The sequence below is a fragment of the Penicillium arizonense genome (genome assembly GCF_001773325.1).
Source record: "Penicillium arizonense strain CBS 141311 chromosome Unknown PENARI_contig001, whole genome shotgun sequence".
NCBI lineage: Eukaryota > Fungi > Ascomycota > Eurotiomycetes > Eurotiales > Aspergillaceae > Penicillium > Penicillium arizonense.
The window spans coordinates 2,309,380-2,331,074 of record NW_019173278.1 but is presented as its reverse complement, the minus strand read 5'-3'; the positions used below and the strand labels follow the sequence as shown (position 1 = coordinate 2,331,074).

The 21,695-nt window shown below is 49.2% G+C and overlaps 7 protein-coding genes across 7 annotated transcripts; 5 read left to right on the top strand and 2 right to left on the bottom strand.

The window, feature by feature from the left end:
- Nucleotides 1-349: 349 nt before the first annotated feature.
- Nucleotides 350-2,461, top strand: PENARI_c001G00653 (uncharacterized protein; the record flags this gene model as incomplete). Its single annotated transcript, XM_022626170.1, has 11 exons — nucleotides 350-545; nucleotides 605-682; nucleotides 745-869; nucleotides 924-1,087; nucleotides 1,142-1,225; nucleotides 1,280-1,456; nucleotides 1,523-1,606; nucleotides 1,675-1,958; nucleotides 2,047-2,149; nucleotides 2,222-2,351; nucleotides 2,456-2,461. 11 exons carry the CDS (start codon nucleotides 350-352, stop codon nucleotides 2,459-2,461), a joined length of 1,431 nt encoding a protein of 476 aa, XP_022493063.1.
- A 570-nt stretch (nucleotides 2,462-3,031) lies between these two features.
- PENARI_c001G07181 (PH domain-containing protein) lies at nucleotides 3,032-4,234 on the bottom strand (the record flags this gene model as incomplete). Its single annotated transcript, XM_022626693.1, has 1 exon — nucleotides 3,032-4,234. One exon carries the CDS (start codon nucleotides 4,232-4,234, stop codon nucleotides 3,032-3,034), a length of 1,203 nt encoding a protein of 400 aa, XP_022493342.1.
- Nucleotides 4,235-5,800: 1,566 nt separating this feature from the next.
- On the top strand, nucleotides 5,801-7,535 carry PENARI_c001G07241 (glycosyltransferase family 15 protein; the record flags this gene model as incomplete). Its single annotated transcript, XM_022626698.1, has 5 exons — nucleotides 5,801-6,072; nucleotides 6,130-6,540; nucleotides 6,594-6,680; nucleotides 6,736-7,138; nucleotides 7,194-7,535. The coding sequence occupies 5 exons, from the start codon at nucleotides 5,801-5,803 to the stop codon at nucleotides 7,533-7,535; spliced, it is 1,515 nt and encodes a 504-aa protein (XP_022493733.1).
- Nucleotides 7,536-11,026: 3,491 nt separating this feature from the next.
- Nucleotides 11,027-13,555, top strand: PENARI_c001G01597 (uncharacterized protein; the record flags this gene model as incomplete). Its single annotated transcript, XM_022626241.1, has 1 exon — nucleotides 11,027-13,555. The coding sequence occupies one exon, from the start codon at nucleotides 11,027-11,029 to the stop codon at nucleotides 13,553-13,555; it is 2,529 nt and encodes an 842-aa protein (XP_022493378.1).
- A 443-nt stretch (nucleotides 13,556-13,998) lies between these two features.
- PENARI_c001G02792 (Ran GTPase-binding protein YRB1) lies at nucleotides 13,999-15,028 on the top strand (the record flags this gene model as incomplete). Its single annotated transcript, XM_022626336.1, has 4 exons — nucleotides 13,999-14,277; nucleotides 14,460-14,721; nucleotides 14,776-14,904; nucleotides 14,955-15,028. The coding sequence occupies 4 exons, from the start codon at nucleotides 13,999-14,001 to the stop codon at nucleotides 15,026-15,028; spliced, it is 744 nt and encodes a 247-aa protein (XP_022493951.1).
- Nucleotides 15,029-16,191: 1,163 nt separating this feature from the next.
- On the top strand, nucleotides 16,192-17,664 carry PENARI_c001G03466 (putative transcription initiation factor subunit (TAF30); the record flags this gene model as incomplete). The annotated part of the gene is made up of 7 exons (XM_022626389.1): nucleotides 16,192-16,200; nucleotides 16,356-16,396; nucleotides 16,661-16,812; nucleotides 16,941-17,083; nucleotides 17,165-17,308; nucleotides 17,365-17,485; nucleotides 17,576-17,664. 7 exons carry the CDS (start codon nucleotides 16,192-16,194, stop codon nucleotides 17,662-17,664), a joined length of 699 nt encoding a protein of 232 aa, XP_022493990.1.
- A 1,022-nt stretch (nucleotides 17,665-18,686) lies between these two features.
- On the bottom strand, nucleotides 18,687-19,734 carry PENARI_c001G00082 (phosducin family protein; the record flags this gene model as incomplete). The annotated part of the gene is made up of 3 exons (XM_022626118.1): nucleotides 18,687-18,702; nucleotides 18,773-19,002; nucleotides 19,120-19,734. 3 exons carry the CDS (start codon nucleotides 19,732-19,734, stop codon nucleotides 18,687-18,689), a joined length of 861 nt encoding a protein of 286 aa, XP_022493581.1.
- Between the last annotated feature and the right edge of the window lie 1,961 nt (nucleotides 19,735-21,695).

Sequence of the window (21,695 nt, the reverse complement as noted above, 5' to 3'; positions counted from 1 at the left end):
AGCAGTTATTGGTGCGGATAATTGCCGAATATTGGGAAGTGGAGTGCTAGCGCAGTTCGTTCGTTTGGACCTTCCATCACCACAGAACCCCACGAAACCGAGAACGCGGGGAACAGTCCACTCCGTCGCCCCAGGCTGTGAAATGTAGTGAAGCTCCAGAAGAGATAAGCAGAGCGTGGACCTTCCATCGACTTAATATCCTATCTTGGAAATGAGGGGAATGTGAGTCGGCAAGACTCTCTCTGGTTACCAGATAAGCGTAGTGTATAGAGACAGGGGGTATAAATAACCCTATGCCACCCGTTTCTAGCCTACTAGGTCAACCTTTTGTTTTTGTATACTTTCTATAATGAGTGAATCAAAAGATACGATCACCAAGCATGATCCTCTTCCATCGCCAGCGACCGAGGGCGCTGATGTCGATATGGGGCAATACAGGGCGACTGTACCACGCTGGAAGCGTGTATGGCAACATAGTTTGACGCAGATGATACTATTGAGTATCCAGGCGTTTTGCGGACCAGCCATGGCGGACGCGATTACTGGTGAGTGTGCTGCACCGACCATGTTATAAGTTATACCTCCAACTAATGATGTATCATAGGCCTTGGTGGCGGTGGTCTTGCAACTCCGCATATATCAAACATCGCAACAGCAATTACGTATGCCCTACTTGCCGTCGGTATGTACATATCCATATGTGTCAACTAGAAAATATCCCGTGCGCTGACGTGAGTCATTCAGTCTGCTTCTTGGGCGGCCCGTTGGTCAATAAGATCGGTGTTAAATGGGCCCTCGTTATCGGATCAATGTCATTTCCTATTGAAGGATCTGCATACTACTGCAATAGCAAATTTGGGAACCAATGGGTGAGGAATCGAGACTTCTCTCAAGCCAACAGCCTGACCTAATATATCTTCTAGTACCTCATTCTCAGCGGTGCTATCAGCGGTATTGGAACTGCTTGCTGGTATGTCGCCGAAGCAGGAGCTATAATGACTCTCGCACCGTCCGGTGCTCGAGGAAAGTACCTAGCGTTATGGATCGTGTCACGGAATCTCGGCCAGTTGGTTGGCGGTGCAATCAAGTGAGTCTTTCTATTATCATTGGCATGGAGATCAATTAATAATGATGTGTGAAGCCTCTCAAAGAACCATGAAAAAGGAGCCGAAGGCGGCATCTCTCCTGATACTTATATCGCCTTCTTGATTATTGAGTCTCTAGCGTGAGTGCATTCGAGCCAAAAACTTGCGCAAGAGCCTGTGCTAATTCCATTCAGCCTGCCATTCGCACTATTGATTACACCCTTTGAACGCGTCGTCCGATCCGACGGTACAAAAATCGTCATTGCAGAAACCCTTTCTACCAAGCAGGAATTGAAACGCATTGCAAAGACAATGACCTCGAAACTCATTATGCTGTCTGCCCTCTGGGCACTGTGGTCATTCTTCTACTCGTAGGACAAATCACCAGTCCCGTATTGATAAGTCCATACGATGAAAAGCTAACATATGTCATACAGAGGCACATGGTCCACCTACCTAGGAACCTACTTCTCAGTGCGCTCCCGCGCTCTCTCATCTCTAATTTCTCCTTTCTTCTGCATGTAAGTCCAACATATATCCCCGCCAGATAAAACATACCATTCGCACAAACTAACACGAGTCCCACCAGTGTCGGCTGCTTCGGCCTCGGCTTCATCCTCGACATGAAGAGCCTCAGCCAACGCCGCCGCGCTCAAATAGGTCTCTATATCGTTGTCATTCTCAACGTCGGCGTATACATCTGGTCAATTATCATGCAGACCAGATTCAACAGCCATAACCCCGGCCATATCGATTGGGATGATGGACTATACGCCTCGTCCTTTTTGCCGTATTTCTTTATACAGACTACCGGTCCTTTATCGCAGTCGTATATGTATTGGCTTTTGTCTTCTTTTGCGACTGATGCTCAGGGTGAGTATAGCTGTTTCTCAGTGGATGAGGCTAGATGTTTCTGTTTTTGTTCTTGTTTTTGGAGGCTGACTTTTGATGATTATCGCAGAAAACGTCCGCAATGGTGCTGCCTTTAGGTGTATTGAGGCTATTGGTCAGGCTATTGCCTATGGTATGAATACTCAGACGACGAGTAATCCTCTTGTTGGATTGTATGTTTTTCATCTTCTCTTGTATTCTGCGTACACTTTTTGAAGAAATTGACTCAGCTGACCGTTTTTTAGCTGCGTGACCTTCGCCTTACTTGGCGTGGCTTTGGTCCCTATGATCATGCTTGTGAATTCCACACCTGACCGTATTCCTGCTGATGTTGTTGCTGAGAAGCAGGATGAGGCTTTCGAAAAGAGAGTTGATGTATAGTCCGGCGGGATACAATGATTTGGGTCTTTTATGGGAGTTTGATCTTGTTACTGGGTTGACGAGATACCAGCCAGGTCTATCTGACTGATGCCAAATAGTTGTGACATGAATAGAACATCTGCGTTTCATCTTTCTGGCAGCGAGTAAGGGAAGATGAAGTAGTTTCAATTTGTTTCACTCCATATAGATTATATTTATGAGCTCCAATACAGTAATATACCGGAAACAATATGATACAGCATAGTAAGTGCTTCACATAAATCAATAAGATAGAAATCAAAAGACACAGAAAGAGATAATGCCAGATTCGACTGTGAGATATGGGACACGTGAAGATGCAGTTCCAATAAATGAAACAAATGAGAAGGACAATAAGTTGAAGTAAAGAATGAGAACAGTAGAAGTTGGACAGCCTCATGATGGAAATGAAAACTCCTCTTTGCCCACTCGATGATGTGGGCAAAAATTAACGCCGATCCGCTACTCGAAGACTCCGAAGCTCCTCGTCATCTCCACCTGAGACAAGGGGTAGGCGGGATGGAATCACCAACCTGGGTATATTGAATGAAAGATGAGACAAGAAAGAAAGAAAGAGAATCGCTGAGAGACGCGGAAGATGAAGAGACAGAGGTATGAGAATGGGAGTAGTGGGACAAGCTCTCCAAGGGAATTGATTATACGGAACTTCCCAAAGCGGGATCCAGTTTCCGGCGAGCAGCAAGAATACTCTTCAAGGAGCCCAGCCAGAGTGCGAGGGATTCTTCGTCCGGCGCGCAAAGCCGATAAGTCTTTTCCTCGGCGATGATCTGCATGCAGAATGTCTTCGATCTCGACAGAGGGTCCACCTCGGCCGCATCGATTACCTGCGACATGGGGATGATCTTCAGCGCAGAGTACTCCGCGTCATCCTTGTAAAACGCCAGACTCTTAGGACGCAGCACAACCCAGAGTCGCTTCCACTGGCGCACGGTCCCTTGGATACGTAGCCCCTGCAGGTACCCCTGACAGGCGACCCGTTCGGGATCCCTGAGGATACCCAGGTCGGATGGTTTGTTTGTGTCGCGGGGAAGAGGTGCGATTTTCTCCTCTGGCGCGGAGAGGGAGAGAGAATGGATCGATGGCATGGATCGTAGATGGCTGTTGCGGGTCGGCGGGGACCCGTCGGAGAACTCTGAGAAGGAGGTGGCCTCGTTGCCCGAGTAATCCTGGATGTAAGGGAGGTTCGGGGCGTGGCTATGGCTGCGTGTTGACCGGGTATGGCGTGGCTCGGGCGAGCTGGCGCGGCCGGCAAGATCGAAGTCGGAGTGGGAGTGGTCGGTTGTGTCGTCGACGAGCTGCTTATGGATGGCCGGGGGTGCGCGCCTGTTGGTCAAGGCTAGGAAAGCTTGCTCGTCCTCGTTGCCGGGGGTTTCGGTGCGGATGCGTTGGATCCAGTCCTCGGCATCGCGTTGTGTCGGCGCTTCGAAGCGGTAGTTGGTTGCAGGGGTGAAGACACCGAAGACATGTTTCCTGGTTGAGCGCGCTGATTTGACGGGCGCGACGGCGGTCACTTCGGATAGGGGGATTGAGACTCGGAGGCGGGTGGTTTCTTCGTCCTTGTAGACGGACAGGTGGTTCGGTCGGAGGACGAGGTAGGCTGGTTTCCATGAGGCGCGGAAGACATGCTTGTGCTTGACTCGGCGCTGGACCCTCCCTGTCTTCACCACACGGTCGAATTCGAAGCTCCCATTCTCGTTCACCGGCGAGAAAGTATCCAGATTCCCTCTGCTGGCCCGAGGCCCCGCGAGAAAGTGAGATGAGGGGCCCGGATCCGGGACTTTGATGATCGGAGTTCTGGTCCCCTCGGAGAGAGAGGGCCGAGTAAGCACCGTATTCATAGTGGGAGGGTAGGTTGAAGAGGATAGGCAAGAATAGGGGGGAGACTTTCTCCAAGTCCAGCGTCATGCGGAGAGGGATGACAGAGTCTTGGCCTGAACCAAGCCTTTTGGAAAGGGTCTGATCTACATGCGACTACGAAGTATCCTCGAGTATGATATGTTTTGCATGTTTAACTTAAGATTTAATGTAAGAATAGGCAGTACTAGAGTAATTTCTAATTACTAAGAGTAACCATGCACACGACATGTAACAGTGTGCAAGTTAATAAATCCAAGCGTTGATCTCTCAAATAACAGTCCAGACTCTCCAACGGAGGCCTCGAACATCGGAAATTAAAAATTACCAAATACCGCTGAAATTAGCAGGACCCCCGGGTACGTACTGGGTACATGCACGGACAACCCTTGCAATTATGTAAATGCAGGTACTAGGTACCTGTGCTTGATCTACATTTGTACATGAAATTGAGACCACCATGTAAGTTAAGTTATAGGGTCTCCTAGAAACATTCATAGTAGTATAGGCTATTTTCGGCCCTACAATAACAGCCCCCAAGGTTTGGAACATTTCGATCCACATACACTACAGAGTACAATTCAGAGTCGTGTAAGGTCTGGGGGAAGACGTCTTTGCCCACTCATATATACGCTATTAATGGTAATTTATGGAGTAAAATGTGTATAAAACGGTTGCTTGCCACACCAATGCACTGGTTGGTATAAGGGTTGCGTGTACCGCATAGGGCAGACTCGGTGGACCAAGTGGACTACGTTTTTTTTATCCAGGCACAGTTGTACATACAGTAGGAGTACACAAACACAAGCATATTCTGATGGATGGGATCGAAATCGCACAAACTGGGGCTATATTATAACGTTTAAGTTATTCCCTATGCTCCGTAACCACAGCTCTCCCATATACCACATAGCGCCACCAAAACCATGATAAGCGTAATCGAATAAAACAACATTTTAAAACGGAATTATTCTCCTTCTCAACATGTAGATCTAAATTTCCATACTTCAAGAGGCAAAGGAGCGAAATAGATTACCTTACCGTACCTGGGCCAGCGCCACCACGCACTACCCAGGGGCAAAAAGACCGTCTTTGGGTGACGGCCACGCTTGCGCCTCCCTGGTCTTGGCAAAGTTCCAACCCATCCCCATCCCCAACTCTCCCATCTTTCCCTTCTCCATCCATCCTTGTTGATGTCAACCCCTTTCCTGTGTACTCTGTTCACAGTTGTTTGCGTTGCTCCCAGCGCTCTCCCCATTTGTCTACGGGACTGAGAAAGTTGGGGGAGGAAAGGAGGCATTCCTCCGGCCACTCGTTTCGCTGTCATTTTCTCCATTTTCACTCGAGATCACGATCCTCTCTACGGATCGTCCCGTGATCCAAACGGCCCGACTTTTATTTCGCCGTGTGTCCTACCCTTGTCAAGAGACTTCACCCCTTGTCTCTGACCCGACACGATTTCTCCACGATCTCCTTAACGGCCCCGTGCTGTCGCTTGGGTCTGACAGCTGACCTCGACCATAACTGGGGGTCTTCCCACAATCGCACCCATGAGCTTCATTCAACGAATCACGAAACGGCTGCCCAGCGCGCCGAGTCTGCCGTTGGAAGATGCCTCCCATGAGAAAGGCCACCTCCATCCCAGGTTCGCCTTCTTCCGGCGGCGGATCCGTCTGAAGGGCAACTCGTCTATTTCTATACCCCTGGGCTTTGTTTTACTATTTCCATGCCTTGTAATAGTTCTTATTCTGCTTCTTTTCGTCCGTCATCCTTCGTCGCCCGGGGGGATCTTAATTCCAGCGGGCACTCCGCCTTCTATCCGGTTCGTCTGTCTCCATCTGTGAATGCTCGTGCGGTGGTTAACTTGTTGTGTCTACAGGAAAATCAGCGAAAAGTATGATAAAGTATTCGCTACGGGCTGTATGCCTATCGATCCTCCGGAAATCGAAAAGGCTCCCCGCGCCAATGCCGCCTTCGTCGTCCTTGCCAGAAATAAGGAGTTGGACGGTGTCATTCAATCTCTCAAATCGATTGAGCGGCACTTCAACCGCTGGTGGCACTACCCCTATGTCTTCTTGAACGACGGTGACTTCGACGACGAGTTCATTGCCACGGTTAAGAACTACACCAGTGCACCCGTGGAGTTCGGCAAGATCGATAACAGCATGTGGGGCTTCCCTGATTGGGTAGACCATGAGGTTGCCAAGGAAGGCATTCGGAAGCAAGGTGATGCCGCTATCATGTATGGTGGCATGGAAAGTTATCACCACATGTGCCGATTCTACTCGGGGTCAGTATTCAATGAATCTTGGGATTCGGGTGATGGTGCTAACTTTGTGACAGACACTTCTACAAGCACCCTCTCCTGATGAAGTACGAGTGGTACTGGCGTTTGGAGCCCGAGATCAAGTACTTCTGTGACATCACCTAGTAAGACACCTACCTATTCGATGTGATCCATGTCAAGTTGCTCACCTACGACTAGTGATCCCTTCCTCGAGATGGCCAAGGCGAACAAGACCTACGGTTTCACTATTGCAGTGAAGGAGCTTCGAGAGACGGTTCCGAACATCTTCCGGTACGCGGCTGCTTACAAGCGCAAGAACAACCTCAAGTCCAAGGGTCTTTGGGAGATGTTCTTGGAGCCCAAACCCGAAACTCCTCCGGAAGAGAAGCAGCAGGACAAGCTACCCGATGAAATTCTCCAAACCGATCCCGGTGACAACAACCTGAAGGACGTCGACCCAGAGGCCATGGAAGGCGAGAGCTACAACATGTGCCATTTCTGGAGTAACTTCGAGATTGCCCGTCTGGATTGGTTCCGCAGCAAGGAATACGAGGACTTCTTTACCATGATGGACAGGAGTGGTGGATTTTGGAACGAACGGGTATGTCCATTTCATGTCTTTGAACACGGGTCGAAGTTGATACTAATTATTCTAGTGGGGTGATGCGCCTATCCACTCTCTCGCCGCCGGTGCCCTTCTTGCGCCTAGTGATATTCATTACTTCCGTGACTTTGGTTACCGCCACACCACAATCCAACATTGCCCAGCCAACGCCCCGGCCCGTCAATTGCCCCGTATCCCATACCTCGAGAAGACTACCGATGATGAAAAGAAACGCATCGAGGAGGACGAGTATTGGGCAGCCCCTGACCAGGTCAAGGAGAACGGTGTCGGCTGCCGATGCCGCTGTGACACTGACATTGTCGACGTCGAAGGCAAGCAAGGCAGTTGTCTCAATGAATGGGTTGACGTGGCTGGCGGCTGGGCTTCACCATAGATGATTCCCATTCCTTGATGCTCAGTGCTCGCCGCATACCACGCCTCCTTTTCCTGTCTGTTTAGTTGGCTATGAGCATCACTGGGGTTCGCCCTTGGGAGTTTAATGCTGGAGCCTGCATGTTATGCTGGCCATGTGATTTCCTTTTTGGGTGGCGTTCAACGGCTTTTTATTCGGAAGATGGCGTGGCATTTTCCATCATCCCTGTTGACATATTCATCTAACATGCTGGACCACCGCGGTTAGCTGTGTGATTTATCTCTTGGTTGCGCCCTGGAAAGAATGTGGTTTTTTACCGTGGAGTACTGGTATCTGTTGTTATTCGAAATCGTCTTGAATGGTTTGGCCATGATTGTGTTTCGGGTATCCATAAGATCCAGTGGTCTTGCGGCGTTCGCTCTTCTTCTGGCAAGACTGCCTGTCTTCGGTTTTGTCAGAAACTGGGAGCAGTTCTGCCCTCCGGTCTACCAAGCATACAGCTTCATCTCAGTGGTAAGAGACCACTGGTTTGGGGGCGGGAGGAACACTCAAAGTAACTCCCACCGTCTATATCGACAACTTGTCTCTCAACCAACCTTTGCCTCCGCATTGACCACCTCTCGCGCCTTTCCCCTTTCCCCATCCCATATGCAGTTTTTGTGGTTGTCTTCCAGCATGCATTCATGAAATGTACATACCTTTCCCCTTCCTCGTCCTCGGTGGCCTACATCCCCGGATTGTTTTCTCGCATTGCCCTCTCCCTTCCCCCCAAACCTCGCAAATACCAGATCGAGCATGGTTGTCTATAGAGTATGGAATAATCACCCGGTGAATTACGTGAAGAATGATATCAGTATAATGCACTTTGTTTCTTCGGTCTCTGACTCATGTGTTGTCTTGTAAAATATAAGTTGGAGGTATATTATTTCCGAAATTACTTGACTCCTTAAGATTCACAAGTTGGATCTTACAATACAAAAAGCAGAGCGAAGAACGTCTACCGTTACTGTGGTGGTATAAACCCATGAATTCCTCCAGTGGGCTGGCTATCAACCTCTTAACAACCCTTCATCTCATTTTGATCCTCCCCGGGTTAGTCAAACCCTCTCGCAAGGGCCATCACGTCTACGCTACCGATGCGACATGAAATGTTCATAAAAAACGATGAATCTGAGCAACTGATATGTATTTGAGGACCAAAACAAAAGGGTCGGGTTGGGGAGAAACAACCACTAGCAGAAGGCGAGGAGAGGAGTATTGACGAGGCAAGAAGTCGTCTAGCTCTCCGTGGACTATTTATATCGTCCGTGTCATATGGGAAATCTCCCAACTAATGACTTGTTGGGTATCGACGAGAGTAGAATCCGCTGGGCCTTTCCTGGACTTTTATATCGTCCGTGTTGATAAGAAAGCTTTGAAATAGCGACTTCTCCCTGACACGTTGCCTCAACTCTCGACACTTTAGGCATGAGAGTGCAAATGGCGGCTGCATCTCTGTACTATACAGTACACAGCGAACTCCTTATCCAAAACAAACCTGGTTCTTCGGCCGGGACAAATGGGTTGAGAAGGTACTGAGCAGCATCCCGAGATTTCAATGGGAGAGCTATAACGCGGATGCAGGGCTGGCCAAGCAACCATTCAATATAACTTCATAGTTAGGTAAATTTCTTAATGAATGCCACGAGATCAGTCTGTGAGGGATGTACGATATTGTGCTAGATATAAAAGAGTTCTTCACTCACTGGGTATCGAGCCAACGGGGTCAAGATGCGAGATTGCATGGCATAGCCCGTCTGGTACTGCAGACGAAGAGCGACGGCGAGGTCGATCGAAGCAACAACAAAGGTCTACAGCTTCATTATATAAAATCCGACAACTTATATTACGAAAGATGCACGCCTCGGGAGCAGACATACTCTAATCATGTTGATATAAGCCCCACGCCGTAAAATTTAACCAAACATAAGCCAGAACGGGAAGTTGCAAATAACGCCAAGAAATCCAAAAGAACCAATAAAAAAATGGGGCCCTAGCCCTCTTATGATGGTTGATGCAAGCATCAGGTTCCATACCTGCTGTAAGGGCGATACATGAGCGGTAAAAGAATGCTGTCACGCCGGGCTAGGATAGGACGCTAGGCATCATATGAAAGAATCATATAATATGATCTAGAAATACGATTTATAGATCACCTTCTCTGGACTCGAACTCAGAGGCCTCCTACGTACAGCCGCATCTAGGTCTAGCGGTACGTCCAGGCCTGAGACGCTATACCGTTGAGCCAACGGGGTGGTGAGGGTTGATACTTTACTCTTCTTTAGGGGTATAATATAACATAAGCTTTCAAAAAGTTTATGCCTTCTTTTCCAGACTGGACCTTGATATTAGCTACTCTCTGAACTTGACCTCTTCACTTCTCTGTTCTCCTTCCATCTTTCACTGGTATCAGTTTACTCTTCATGCCGTGATCGAAGTCTTTTGAGTCGCGGCCAGACTAGAATGTCTTGATACGTTGAGACTCCGTTAGTCTAACTGCATCAGATGCGGACTACGAATTAGATCAGATCCATAACACTCATTTTCTCTGTATCTCCGTTCTTAGCTATTTCCAGAAATTCACAGGGTTCCTACTACCCCTAAGGCTGATATACAGCACGTTAAAGCACGTTATTGTTTACAGCAAAGAGAATGTTTATTTAGCCCTATATGTCACATCACCTCTCAAATCCCTGTGGGTGATGGTTCACTTAGACGCTCTCTGTAGGTACGGATATAGTATAAAAGCTTAATTCTCCGAAGCCATGTCAAGTAGATATATGAGGTCTATAGTCGAGTTTAAGGTATAGTGGGGCTGGTGGAGTCGCCGTACCCGCAGTATACAACCAGTCCATACCCCAGTATAGCTTTACAGTAGATATAAATGCTATTTCACAAGGCTATTTGGATATTTCCAGGATCTACACTTTGAAACTACTTGATCTATATTTGGGATCGAGAGGGGTAAACAAAGAGCCACATGGAGATCCATGCAGGTTAGCCACTGACAAGCAAACTTGGTTGTACCGGTACTTACCTCAAGCTGTAACCACCATAACTACCCAGGTACCCAGTACAACCCCGCCATGACTGTCATTCGGGTCATCCACTCTTATCGCGACACCCCTCATCTGCCGTGATCAACTCTCTCAGTTTCTTTTTGTTGCTCCTCTCTCTATTGTCTCTACGGACTGACATCTTTCATAAAATATTCCTTCACGTCGCTGCCTGAGTCAGATACGCACCTGACCATCGGGCAACTCCCCGCAGACCCACCTGCTTATCACTCTATTTGGCTCTCTGGGACTCTATCCAGTATCTTCCAACCTTTCCTTCTATGTTGCTCAGTTCCTCTGCCTTCTAACTCTGCTATTCTTGACTTCCGTCTTTTCGTTATCTCTCCGACTTGAGAGAACCCCCAAGCTCCTGTTCCCGCCGCTTGCCCGCTCTATGCAGTTACCTAGTACGCAGATATGACTGACTCTCCAGAGTCGTCGCCTCGACGACGTCTCACCAGTGCCCGGATTGCTTCTCACCTGCAATATCCGACCTTCCCACCGCTGACTGCCTCTGTGGAGGAGTGGGTTATCCGCTCACGACCTACCAATATGACGTCAGTTCAACCTCCCGATCATCCGCCAAATTCCTTGAGTGATAGCTGGGCTACTTTGAGTGTTTCTGATATACACTCGGAGGATGGCAGTCACTCCGAGCAGACCGATACATGCTCGCTCATCGACCAGACCACCCCCGACGACGTTGCAAGCCTCGATGAACGGTACAGCAGCAGCGAGGCCGAGGTGCAGGATGAAGACAACCAGGAAGATGATGGAATAATGGGAGATGAAATCCCGTGCAGTGCCTCAGTTTCTCAACAGTTACCGACTCTTTTTCCTTTCACAAGGAGCACAATCGATGACAGCACCACAACCACCAAGCCCACCTTCCCCAACTCCAGTGACTCGATCGAATTTGTGGAACCTGAGAAGTGGCCTGAGATCGAGAGAGTGGAGCTCAAGCATACCATCCGTATCTTTGATGGAGCCGCAGCCGAGGAGTTGAAAAGCCGGTTGCCCTTTAACTCAACCGATTCCATCCTCATGGCTACTGTCCAGCAGACGATGACGAAGCAAAGTCTAGACCTGGACAAACCATTCCGCGTGCTTTACGTCGGGCAACCAGAGTTCCGAAACATCATTCTTGATAAGATCGGTGACGTTCTAGTATCTAGCTCATGTGCCAGTTCGGAGACCAGCTCTGCTGAATCTTCCCGGTACCACGTTGTGCCAACCTCTTTTGGTGCCGGGGCTGTTCCAAATTTCGCCGAGCTCCTCCCGATCCATGTTCAGCTGGTAGTCGACGAATGCGTGGAAGCCACAGCCGATCCCAGTGTGGACCGACCTAATACCCTGACCCTGAAGTTCAAGAATCGCGCGGTGTGCACTTCGGCATGGAATGGCTCGGGTTACCGTGTCTCGTCTGCATCAGATTGGACTCTTCCAGATGTAGCAATTATCTTCGTCTCTGGCCGTGATGATGCAAAAGCTATCAATACCCAGTATCTTACTCATGCCTTCCTGGAACGCCATGGAATCCCGGCAATGATGATTTCGGAGGAGCCATTGTGGAACATGGCCGGGGAAACAATCCCTCTTAATCATAGCAGTCTACACACTTGCTTGGAATCTCGGCACCCAGAATCAGGAGAGACCGCGGTTCTTCGACGGTATCCCATCGATTTGAAGACTTTTGAGAGCATCACGCCCGGGCAACTCAACCGAAACCTGGCATCGCTCGTTGGTCTTTACTCGAAGAAGGCACACAAGGTCACTGCTGAGACATCCAATTCATTCCCAACGACATTCTTTGCCGGTCATGAGAAATATCTCGAAAATTGGCTTCCATCTTCCTATGCCACCCGGGTTCGTGAATGGGCCCCCACGCTACGTTTAGTCGCTTTGACTCTCATTTCGGCCATTGTCCTCTCAATCGGATACGCCGCTGTGAAGGTAATAGTGGTTTTCCTGGCGCAGTGTATTGCTGGATCAGCTCTGTCCAATGCATTCCCTCCCGCGTCACCCCAAATCTCCTCTTCCTCCGTCCCGCCCCTCGATAGAGTGAGTCAAACTTCAGTCTCGATACAACCGTCATCCTCTGTCCAAATATTACATGTTCCTCCAGTGGGTGTTTCGATCCCCAATGAGATCACTGTACCTGCGCTTTCAGCCCCGGGACCAGCAAATGCGGACGAATTTGAGATCCAGACTGTGGGAGACTGTCACGTCATCATCAAACCATCTTTTAAGTTTACTACCTCCAAGAAACAACCTCGCTTCAATGTGAGCGTTCAAAGGCAAAGCAAAGATCTTCCATACGAGCTGTCCCAATTGTTCGAAGGAGTCTACATGCTCAAGTTGGACCGGGAGGATGCTTACGGTTTAATCAACGTGACAATCACAACCCAGTCAAAAGTGCCAATCAACCAGACTATGGCCGTTGACTTCGGAACACCATGGTTGAAGATTGCGAGCTGGAAGCGCGCCGCCCAAGGAATATCTTCGCAGTTTACGAAGGACCTACAAATGGCTCAGACCGGCCTCACTGAGGTATATGGCCGATTCTCCACCGACTTGCAAGTGGTCATGGGTGATGTGGTGAAGAGAACGCATATCCTGCGTCGCGATGCTGAGAATCTACGTCGTGATGGCCTCACTACACGCGACACCGTTCTGTCACGATCGAAGCAGATTTCCGAGGTCTTCACCCGCAACGCCCTTCAGCGATTCCGGACTGCTTCCTCCGTGCTGCAGCTTCGGTCCAGTCGTGCGAACAAGGAGGCTAAGGAGCTTGTGCATGATGCATGGAGTCGTATTGGAGAGTCAGCTGCGAAAGTCGACCTCCGCAGTATGATGGATCGGGTGCGCAATGCGCGCAAATGCGAAGCGCTGGATCGGGCTCAGTCGCGTGCGCGACATATTCTGGGTCTTGACTCAGCCAGGTAAGGGAATTTGATCCTCTCTCGCTACAAATGATGAATGATATCTCTTTTTGTTTTGTACTTGCTTTATGATTTGGCGGATGGGTTGTCCACGGCGATCAGGTTTGGTGGGGGTAACGGGATTGGGAATCGGCTCACACGAGTTCTTCAAGCGCAATATTATGTTTTATGCTTTATTTAAGTAACTTCATTGGAATTTATCATAGAAACAAAGTCTTTTCAAAGCATGCTCTTTATCCTTTGTTCTAGAAGTTTGCATATACAAATCCAAGGCGGTGACGGGTTCTGCCTGGCACCCAAACTATTAATTTTTCCCCCCTCATCGCCGCTCTGATCAACAAACGCTCCCAATTCTCTTCCTGTATTCCACTCTTACATCCGTGGAACTCAGCCAACTCGTCTCTCTTTCATCTTTTTCAACCGAATTTCTGGAACCCTTCAGTTACCATGTCTGACGTCGCTGAGACCAAGCCTGACCCCACCACCGCCGCTCCTGAGGACAAGAAGCCCGAGGAGACCACCACCGGCGAGGGTGAGAAGTCTGTCACCGATGCTGCTACCGAGACCGCCAAGGAAGCTGTCGACACTGCCAAGGATGCCACTGTGAAGACTTCTGATAGCGTGTTTTCCATGTTCGGTGGCGGCCCCAAGAAGGAGAAGAAGGAGGAGGCTGACGATGCCGACGAGCCCTCCGGCTCTTCCAAGGCCAAGAAGGCCGATGACGATGTGAGTGGGATATGCCTATGATACTGGTGATATGGCTGGATTGTTGCTGGACGCCTACACGATGGGAGCGGGGTCTTTGTGCCCCTTTCCCCAGATAGTGGGGTCGTCGCAGCCACGCCATATTGTATCCGCGATGCTTACTTTTTCGCCGCGCTCATGCTAATGTGGATATTTATTTGTAGGAGGAGGAGGCTCCCGAGTCCCCTGACGTCCACTTCGAACCCGTGATCCGCCTGACCGAGAAGGTTGAGATCAAGACCAACGAGGAGCTCGAGGAGCAGGCCTTCAAGATGCGCGCCAAGCTCTTCAAGTTCGACCGCGAATCCAAGGAGTGGAAGGAGCGTGGAACCGGTGACGTCCGTCTGCTGAAGCACAAGGAGAACCAGAAGACCCGTCTTGTCATGCGCCGTGACAAGACCTTGAAGGTCTGCGCCAACCACTACAGTGAGTTTGTCTGAAGGTGGATATTTTTGGGTTGAAGCTAACTCATGCTATCAGTTGTCCCCGACATGAAGCTGAGCGCCAACGTCGGCAGTGACCGCAGCTGGGTCTGGAACGCCGCCGCCGATGTCTCCGAGGGTGAGCCCGAGGCCCAGACTCTGGCCATCCGTTTCGCCAACAGCGAGAGTGAGTGATTCGCCTCAAATTTGAAACGAGCCTTTCTAACCCGATTCTAGACGCCAACGCCTTCAAGGAGGCCTTCGAGAAGGCTCAGCAGGAGAACGAGAAGCTCTTCGCCGCTCAGGAGTAAACAGCTCCCTTTCTCATTGCTGATTTCTCGAGAAAGTGTAGAGATACACAACCATTCTGCACTAGGCATTCATGACCTTTGTCTCTATGCAACGTCCAGGAGCTTGCTCTCGAAAAAACAACTCCCCCATTCTCGCCCCCTTCCAAATCGTTTCACCCCATTACCCCATCCCTTTGAATTCCATTCCAATAAACCCCCCGATCCCCTACGACGCGACGAGGCGAGGCAGCAGTTATGAAGATGCTCCTCGCATGCTATCGTGAGCCATGCAGTCTACGAAATGGAGGGCAGTTCCCTGACGTTGGTGGTTCGCAGTTTGGCAGTAGATAGACATTTCCCCACCGAATATACACGCTGCACATCGCCGTTCCCTGATATAAGTAATTTAAGACGACTATACCAGTTTGCCCACAATGCACCGTGATAAACCAACAACGAGCTTAGTGAAATGTGCCAGTAGCCTAATTGTACTTGTGTAGGAGAATGCAGGAAGCTTCGATACCTTTCGGTGGAACAGACAGCTCTGGTCTGAATCCAGATTCAGCTTTGCAATGAGGTTGAGATCTGGATAACCAGCCATCCTCCATAATACATAGATTGTGGACTGTATTATGGACAATAGTATAGACCACAGTATAGACCACGGTATAGACTTATAGACTATCTATCTACTGCTGCGTCTCACAGTCAATCACAAGATCCATCTTTCGGGTGTTTCAGATCAAAATTGTAGATGGTTCCTATATTCGTATGTTCATATATCTTGCATTGCCATACATGTAGTTGAATATCTATGGATGTAATATATCAAACGTCAGAAGTCGACTTGAATAGACGGCGTGAATAGTGTCGAGTTCATAGAAATGGGGAGACAAACATGGGCCCTCGCCGACTTCACCTACACATTTCCCCTCCAATTTGCAACAACCACCTCAAATCGATTGGCGTCTATATACTAGAGCCACCGCATACTCAATCCGAAGCCGTCTCTTCTGCCCTGCTTTGCATCTCCAAAATCTCATCACTCCGGCACTTGCGCGTGGAGACCGACCCCAACCCGCGCAAACTGTTCTCCGAGCAGTTACGTCCCCTTCAACATCTTTCACCCCAAGATCTAGACTAGAATCTGAAAGCCCAGTCGCTTTCACTCTTACTTTAAAAAAATGCCTGACGTGAGTCACTCCCCCCATCCCTCTGCGAAGGGACTGCACCAGGACTGTGGGATTGTCACCGCGAGCTCTGCTTGCAGGTCTAACCCGCTTGCCTCTTGGGATATCCTAGCTTTCGCCCAATCAAGCTCTAGCTAATACATCTCGCCATACCTTAGGTCAAGCGTACCGTCCGCCTCATCACTGAGCAGCACATCATGTACGTGCCCATCCTCCCCTCCCTTCCTGCCCCGACCAAGCGCGCCTTCCCACACTCCCCACACTGGTCTTTAAGACTCTACTCATGTGCCTTATGACACACGAGCAAGGACATACAATGCGCGCATGAGCGAGCATCACCAACCTCTTCCCCCGTTACCCGTCACCCGCCTTCCTCTGCCTCCACCACCACCTCCGAACACCTACATTTACACAAAGCATTTGGTTCAAAGCACAAGCTAACATGGACCTTCCCTCGCAATAGTGACAAGCCATCGGAAGTCGAGGGCTTCCCCCAGCGCTCGTGGCACATTGAGGTCTGGCTCGTCAACGACAAGGGCGAGTTGGTCCCAGCCAATGTCTTTGACAAGGTCACTTTCCACCTGCACCCAAGTTTCGGTGAACGCGCAACCCAGAGTACGTTGTGGTCCCAATTTACCAGTTTCGCCGTGACCTGTCCTTCCCCTACAATGCTCAACGGCGGAACTGTCTCTCGATTTGTGTCTGGGATCATATGCTGACGCTGTCAACCTTAACTTCAATAGCTTTCAGGAACCCTCCTTTCCGTATTGCCGAGGAGGGATGGGGTGAATTCGACATGTCTATCGAGCTCACCGCTGACAAGTCTTATACCATTGGCCATGACCTGAACTTCGCCCAGACCCGCTACGAATCCAAGCATGTTATCGTGAGTATAGCGTCTATATTAGACGGGATATACCGCTGGAAAAGGATTTTGCTCTGACCGGTGACGACTATTTTGTTACAGACTTTCAAGAACCCCAAACCGCCTCTGATGGCCGTTCTCCGCGAGTCAGGACCTGTCCCCGGCGACGAGAACGGAGTGAAGTCCAAGCGTCCTCTTGCTGGTGAGGAGAGCGCCAAGAAGAAGCGCAGCCGCACGGAAAAGAATGTAAGTTTGTTCAGATTGGTTTGTGCTTGGCTGTGAGACTGACTTGTATACACCAGGTCGATATGGACAAACTTGCCGATGGTCTCCAGAAGCTCAACGAGGATGATCTCCTGCAGGTTGTGCAGATGGTGCATGATCACAAGGCTGCAGACTCATACACAAAGAACGACGTCGAGCGTAAGTCAATCCCCTGAACTTTTAGGAGAATAATCACCTCTTCTTCGTCTACTTTCTAAACAAGCAACCCACTCACAACCCTTTTTACAGTCGGAGAATTCCACGTCGACCTCTATACCCTCCCAGACGCACTGATCAAAATGCTCTGGGATTTCACAGCAGAGCGCGGAGCCATTTAAAGGGCTTAACACCGAGCCAAGAGAAAAAGAACGCATGAAGAAAAGCAGGCGTGGATAAGTATTCAATTCTCTCCTGTTTTCTTCTACCTACATCTTCATCTATGTGTCTCGTCTCTCCGCTGTGTCTACACGACACGATATGTCCCGTCCCGCATTTTATTAGTTCGCATGCTTCTCTCTATCTTGTTCTTCTTTTTCTTTCGTTTTCTCGTCTTTTGACAACCCCGGGGAGTTAGCGGACCGTCGAAGGAAATTGGATGGCTCTCTTTTTTCTTTTTTCTTTCTGCTTCTTGCCTCTGCTTGGGCTTTCTGCTGCTGCTCGCTGGATAGTATGGATCTGATACCAATCTTGATAACACTTGATTTTTGCCGGGGTTCTTTCTTTGTAGGGGTTTTGGTGTAGATCTGTGTAGAGTCGAGAAGGGATATAGGTTTATTTCTCTACAATCGATAAGGAGTACGGAATAGGTAATATCTTCCACGGCCTTGAATCTCTGACCGCTAGGCTGGAGAGTAAATAGAAGTCTATATGACTATGAAAGCAAAAGGAGAATAACTTATTAGAAAAGACCTTCGTTTCAGAAATAACAAGCATGGGATATCTAAACCAACAAAAATCGAGTCCAGCCCCGAGCAGTAAACAAAGAAAATAAAATATCAGACAAGGCAAGAAGAGAAAGCAGAGCAGCCACGTCCCATGTCCAATGCGACAAAATAGTATCCAGACCATCGGCCAACCAAGTCCCAACCCCGTTTCTAGGGACAAACGCCGACATGCAAGACCCATGTTCCTTTTTTTTTTTCTGTGCAGCTAGTGTATCCATCAATGATTTGAGACAAGAAGGAAATAGAGAGAGAGAGACAGAGAGGGGTGGGGTTGTAGGGAGAGCGAGTAAAAGACAAAACGTGAGGCAAAAGAAAGACAGGCCCTGCAAAGAAGACCCCCGGACAGCCATGACGCCTTGCTACCACCCAATCAAAGCGCGGTGGCTTAAATAAATGAGTTAAAAAAAAAAGAGAGATCAAAGCACACGGTTTCTAGAAATGCACATCAGTATCAGAGTATTTGGAATGGAATGAACAATGAAGAGAATAGCAAAGAACATACAGCTTCAGGAGGTCTTCTAGACTATCAGCGCTGCAGCTCCGACCACGGGGAATGCTGCGCAGGACATCCACAATGGTAGCGAAGACCTCGCCACCCCGGTAGGCTAGGATAGCAGGGGCCTTGATATGATCCATCTCAGCGATATCCTGATGCAACTTGACGAAGCGGGTAGTGGGTTGTCTGCGGGCGATAGTGACGAGGCATTCTTCCACGATGGCGCTGTCATCCGACTGAACAAAACACAGTTAGCATGGTCCACCCATTTCAATATCGAATGTGATATGTCACATCTGCCTCTCTCTCCACATGTAGACTCAAGGGGTACAGTATAAGTAGACCAAACATACCTTGTGATCATAGATACAAACAACAACAACCGTCTCAGAAGTAACCTTCTCAATGGCATCCAGATACCCCACCGCATCAACATTCTCAACAGACCCAAACCGTCTCCCGCGGGGACTCAATCGACGATGACCGCGGCCCTGCAGCTCCTGCATCCTTGACGCCCGCCACTTCCGCAGGAACCGCGCCTCATCGTCGTCGTCGCTAGCCGAGGACGCCTCACCATGCGGCGAGTCATCGCGGGTCTTTGCACCGAACGAGGGCCCATTGCCGTCAAACCCGGCAGCATTAAGGAGCGTACGACGGAATGACTTCTTCCTCGCCCGTTCAAAGGCCTGCGCATCGGCAATGACACCCTTCGGACCGGTATTAGCGTCGTAGACGGTATTCGGCACGTGGTAGTTCGCCGTGCGGGACGAGACCATGTTGTCGTCTGAGAAGTCTTCCTCGTCGGAGGAGTCGTGGATTTTGCGCTGGCGGAGGTTTTTGGTTGTTTCTTCGTCGGAGTATTGGGCGTCTGAGTCTGAGTGATTGTTGTGTTCGTGGTCTTCAGGGTGGGTGGCGAAGCGGGAACGGTTACTGTTCACCAGCTGGTTAAATTCGTCCTGGGCGGACATGGCGAAAGCGAGGGGTTGGATTGATTTAAAGCTGGGGTGAGAGTTTGGAGCCCGACAAGGATGGGGAGGAACTGGTCTTCCCCTGAAACGGAGATGGGGCTGTGGTAGGCAGAGATCGTCATGAAACCAGAAGCCCCTTTTCGCGTTTCAGACTGTTTCCCGAACACCCGAAGAATGTTCTTTTCTTTTTGGCTACTGTAGTTACTGTATTTAGTTATTTAGCATGTGCCTATATCTTCTATTTACCTTCATTGATTCAGAGAATATCTAGATCAAGAGTACTAAATATCAGCTTAACCCATCTGGACTGCAATATCAAGGTTTATACATAGCAAAGCCCTCACGTTTCAGCACTGCACCCTCAGCGGCAACAAGGCAAACATATCCGTCGATCAATCTCGTATCCCAACGTGTACAAGGTGCCTATCAAGCCCAATGCAGCAAACGGCCTATCCCTTGCTTCGAGCACGCGGCACTCCTCCGAAATACAAGTGCTACAAGAATAACGCAGATCGATTCCCCACGTTAACATCCACTTTCTTGCATCAAATCTGCCCACATCTTGTCCGATGTGCCGGTCGAAATAGCGTCTGGCCCATTGGCAATGCCGGCGGTGCTGCTGTTTTGAGCTGGGGACGCCGTTTCGGCCCCCATCTTGCACTGCTGATCTGCTCCTGTGGGTCTGGGTTTTTTGATATTTTTGATATTTTGCGTTTTTTCTATTGGAGGTGGACTGGCTCGACTGGTTCGAAGGGTGCGTTTGAGTTTTTAGGGTTGGGGTTGGGTTTGGTAGGTTAAGTTGCATAGTAGTTCCAGGTGAGAACTAGGGAGTATATGTATAGGGCGTTCGTATACCTCGCATAGGAGGGGTTCATATTCACGTTCATGTTTGATTGTGGCTTTAGTATCAGGTTTCCAGTTTCCAGTTTCCAGTTTCCGGTTTCTGTTTGCTGTTTCTATTTCTAGTAATACCAATGTCTCTCCCAACCATTCCCCGTTCCTTGTCCAAGATTCGAGATATTAACCTCCTTAGAATCTGCCCTCGGCGTGTGCACGGGGACACTGACGTACCTTGTTTCATGTCTAGCCCGAGTAAAGTCTTTGTTCAAGGATCTTCGGTCTACAGTATGTGACGTATCTGATGTTGTTGGCAGGGAAGAGTGGTATATCTCTAACGGGGGGACGCTGTTGCAAGTTCATATTTGAGTCTCCAGGGTTGGTCCGTGGTTACTACTGTTTCTCGGTTTGTGAGATGAGGCTGTGTGGTTTCAAACTGTTATCTATGTGCTGGCAGGGGAAGGGTCAGGAGGTAGGTTGTCTGTTGGTGTTTAGGGTTGAAGTCTTTACTTCTAACTCCCCATGACCGTGTGGATGTTGAGGCCCAGTCTACGTGTACAGCTTTATACTTGGCTTCACATGACTGACATCCGGAGATACAGAAAAGACACATACTACTCTGCGCTGCTCTACTCTTCTACTTTACCGCAACCGAAGATCAAGACCGTGTGTATGCATGTCCTATCTCTGATGCTCACGCCACGCTCGCACATAACCAAGGCCAGGCAAAAGGATGCTGCATATCGACCATCACCTCCCGTCGGAGCAGGAATCAAGAAGCAAAAAAGTGAACTAATGGAGATTGGAGCTGCTCGAACCATAAAAAAAAATCCGACACCGACGAATCCCAGAGATAAGAGATTCCAACGCAAGAGACAGTAAGTACAGCAGACTCTTTCTTTAGGAGAGACAAAAAACGAAGAAAAAAGGAAAATTGAAAAGGTTAAAGAAAAAAGAAATGGGAAAGGAGAAGGGAGGGGAATCGACACAGGTAAATCAGCGAGAAATGGCCAAAATCCAGCAACCAGGTCCTCCTTTGCCTTCGCCAAGAAAATACATGCCGAGACCGATGAGGCAACCCAGAACAAGAAGAAAATAAAAGGTGAACTGAAGGGGGGATAAAG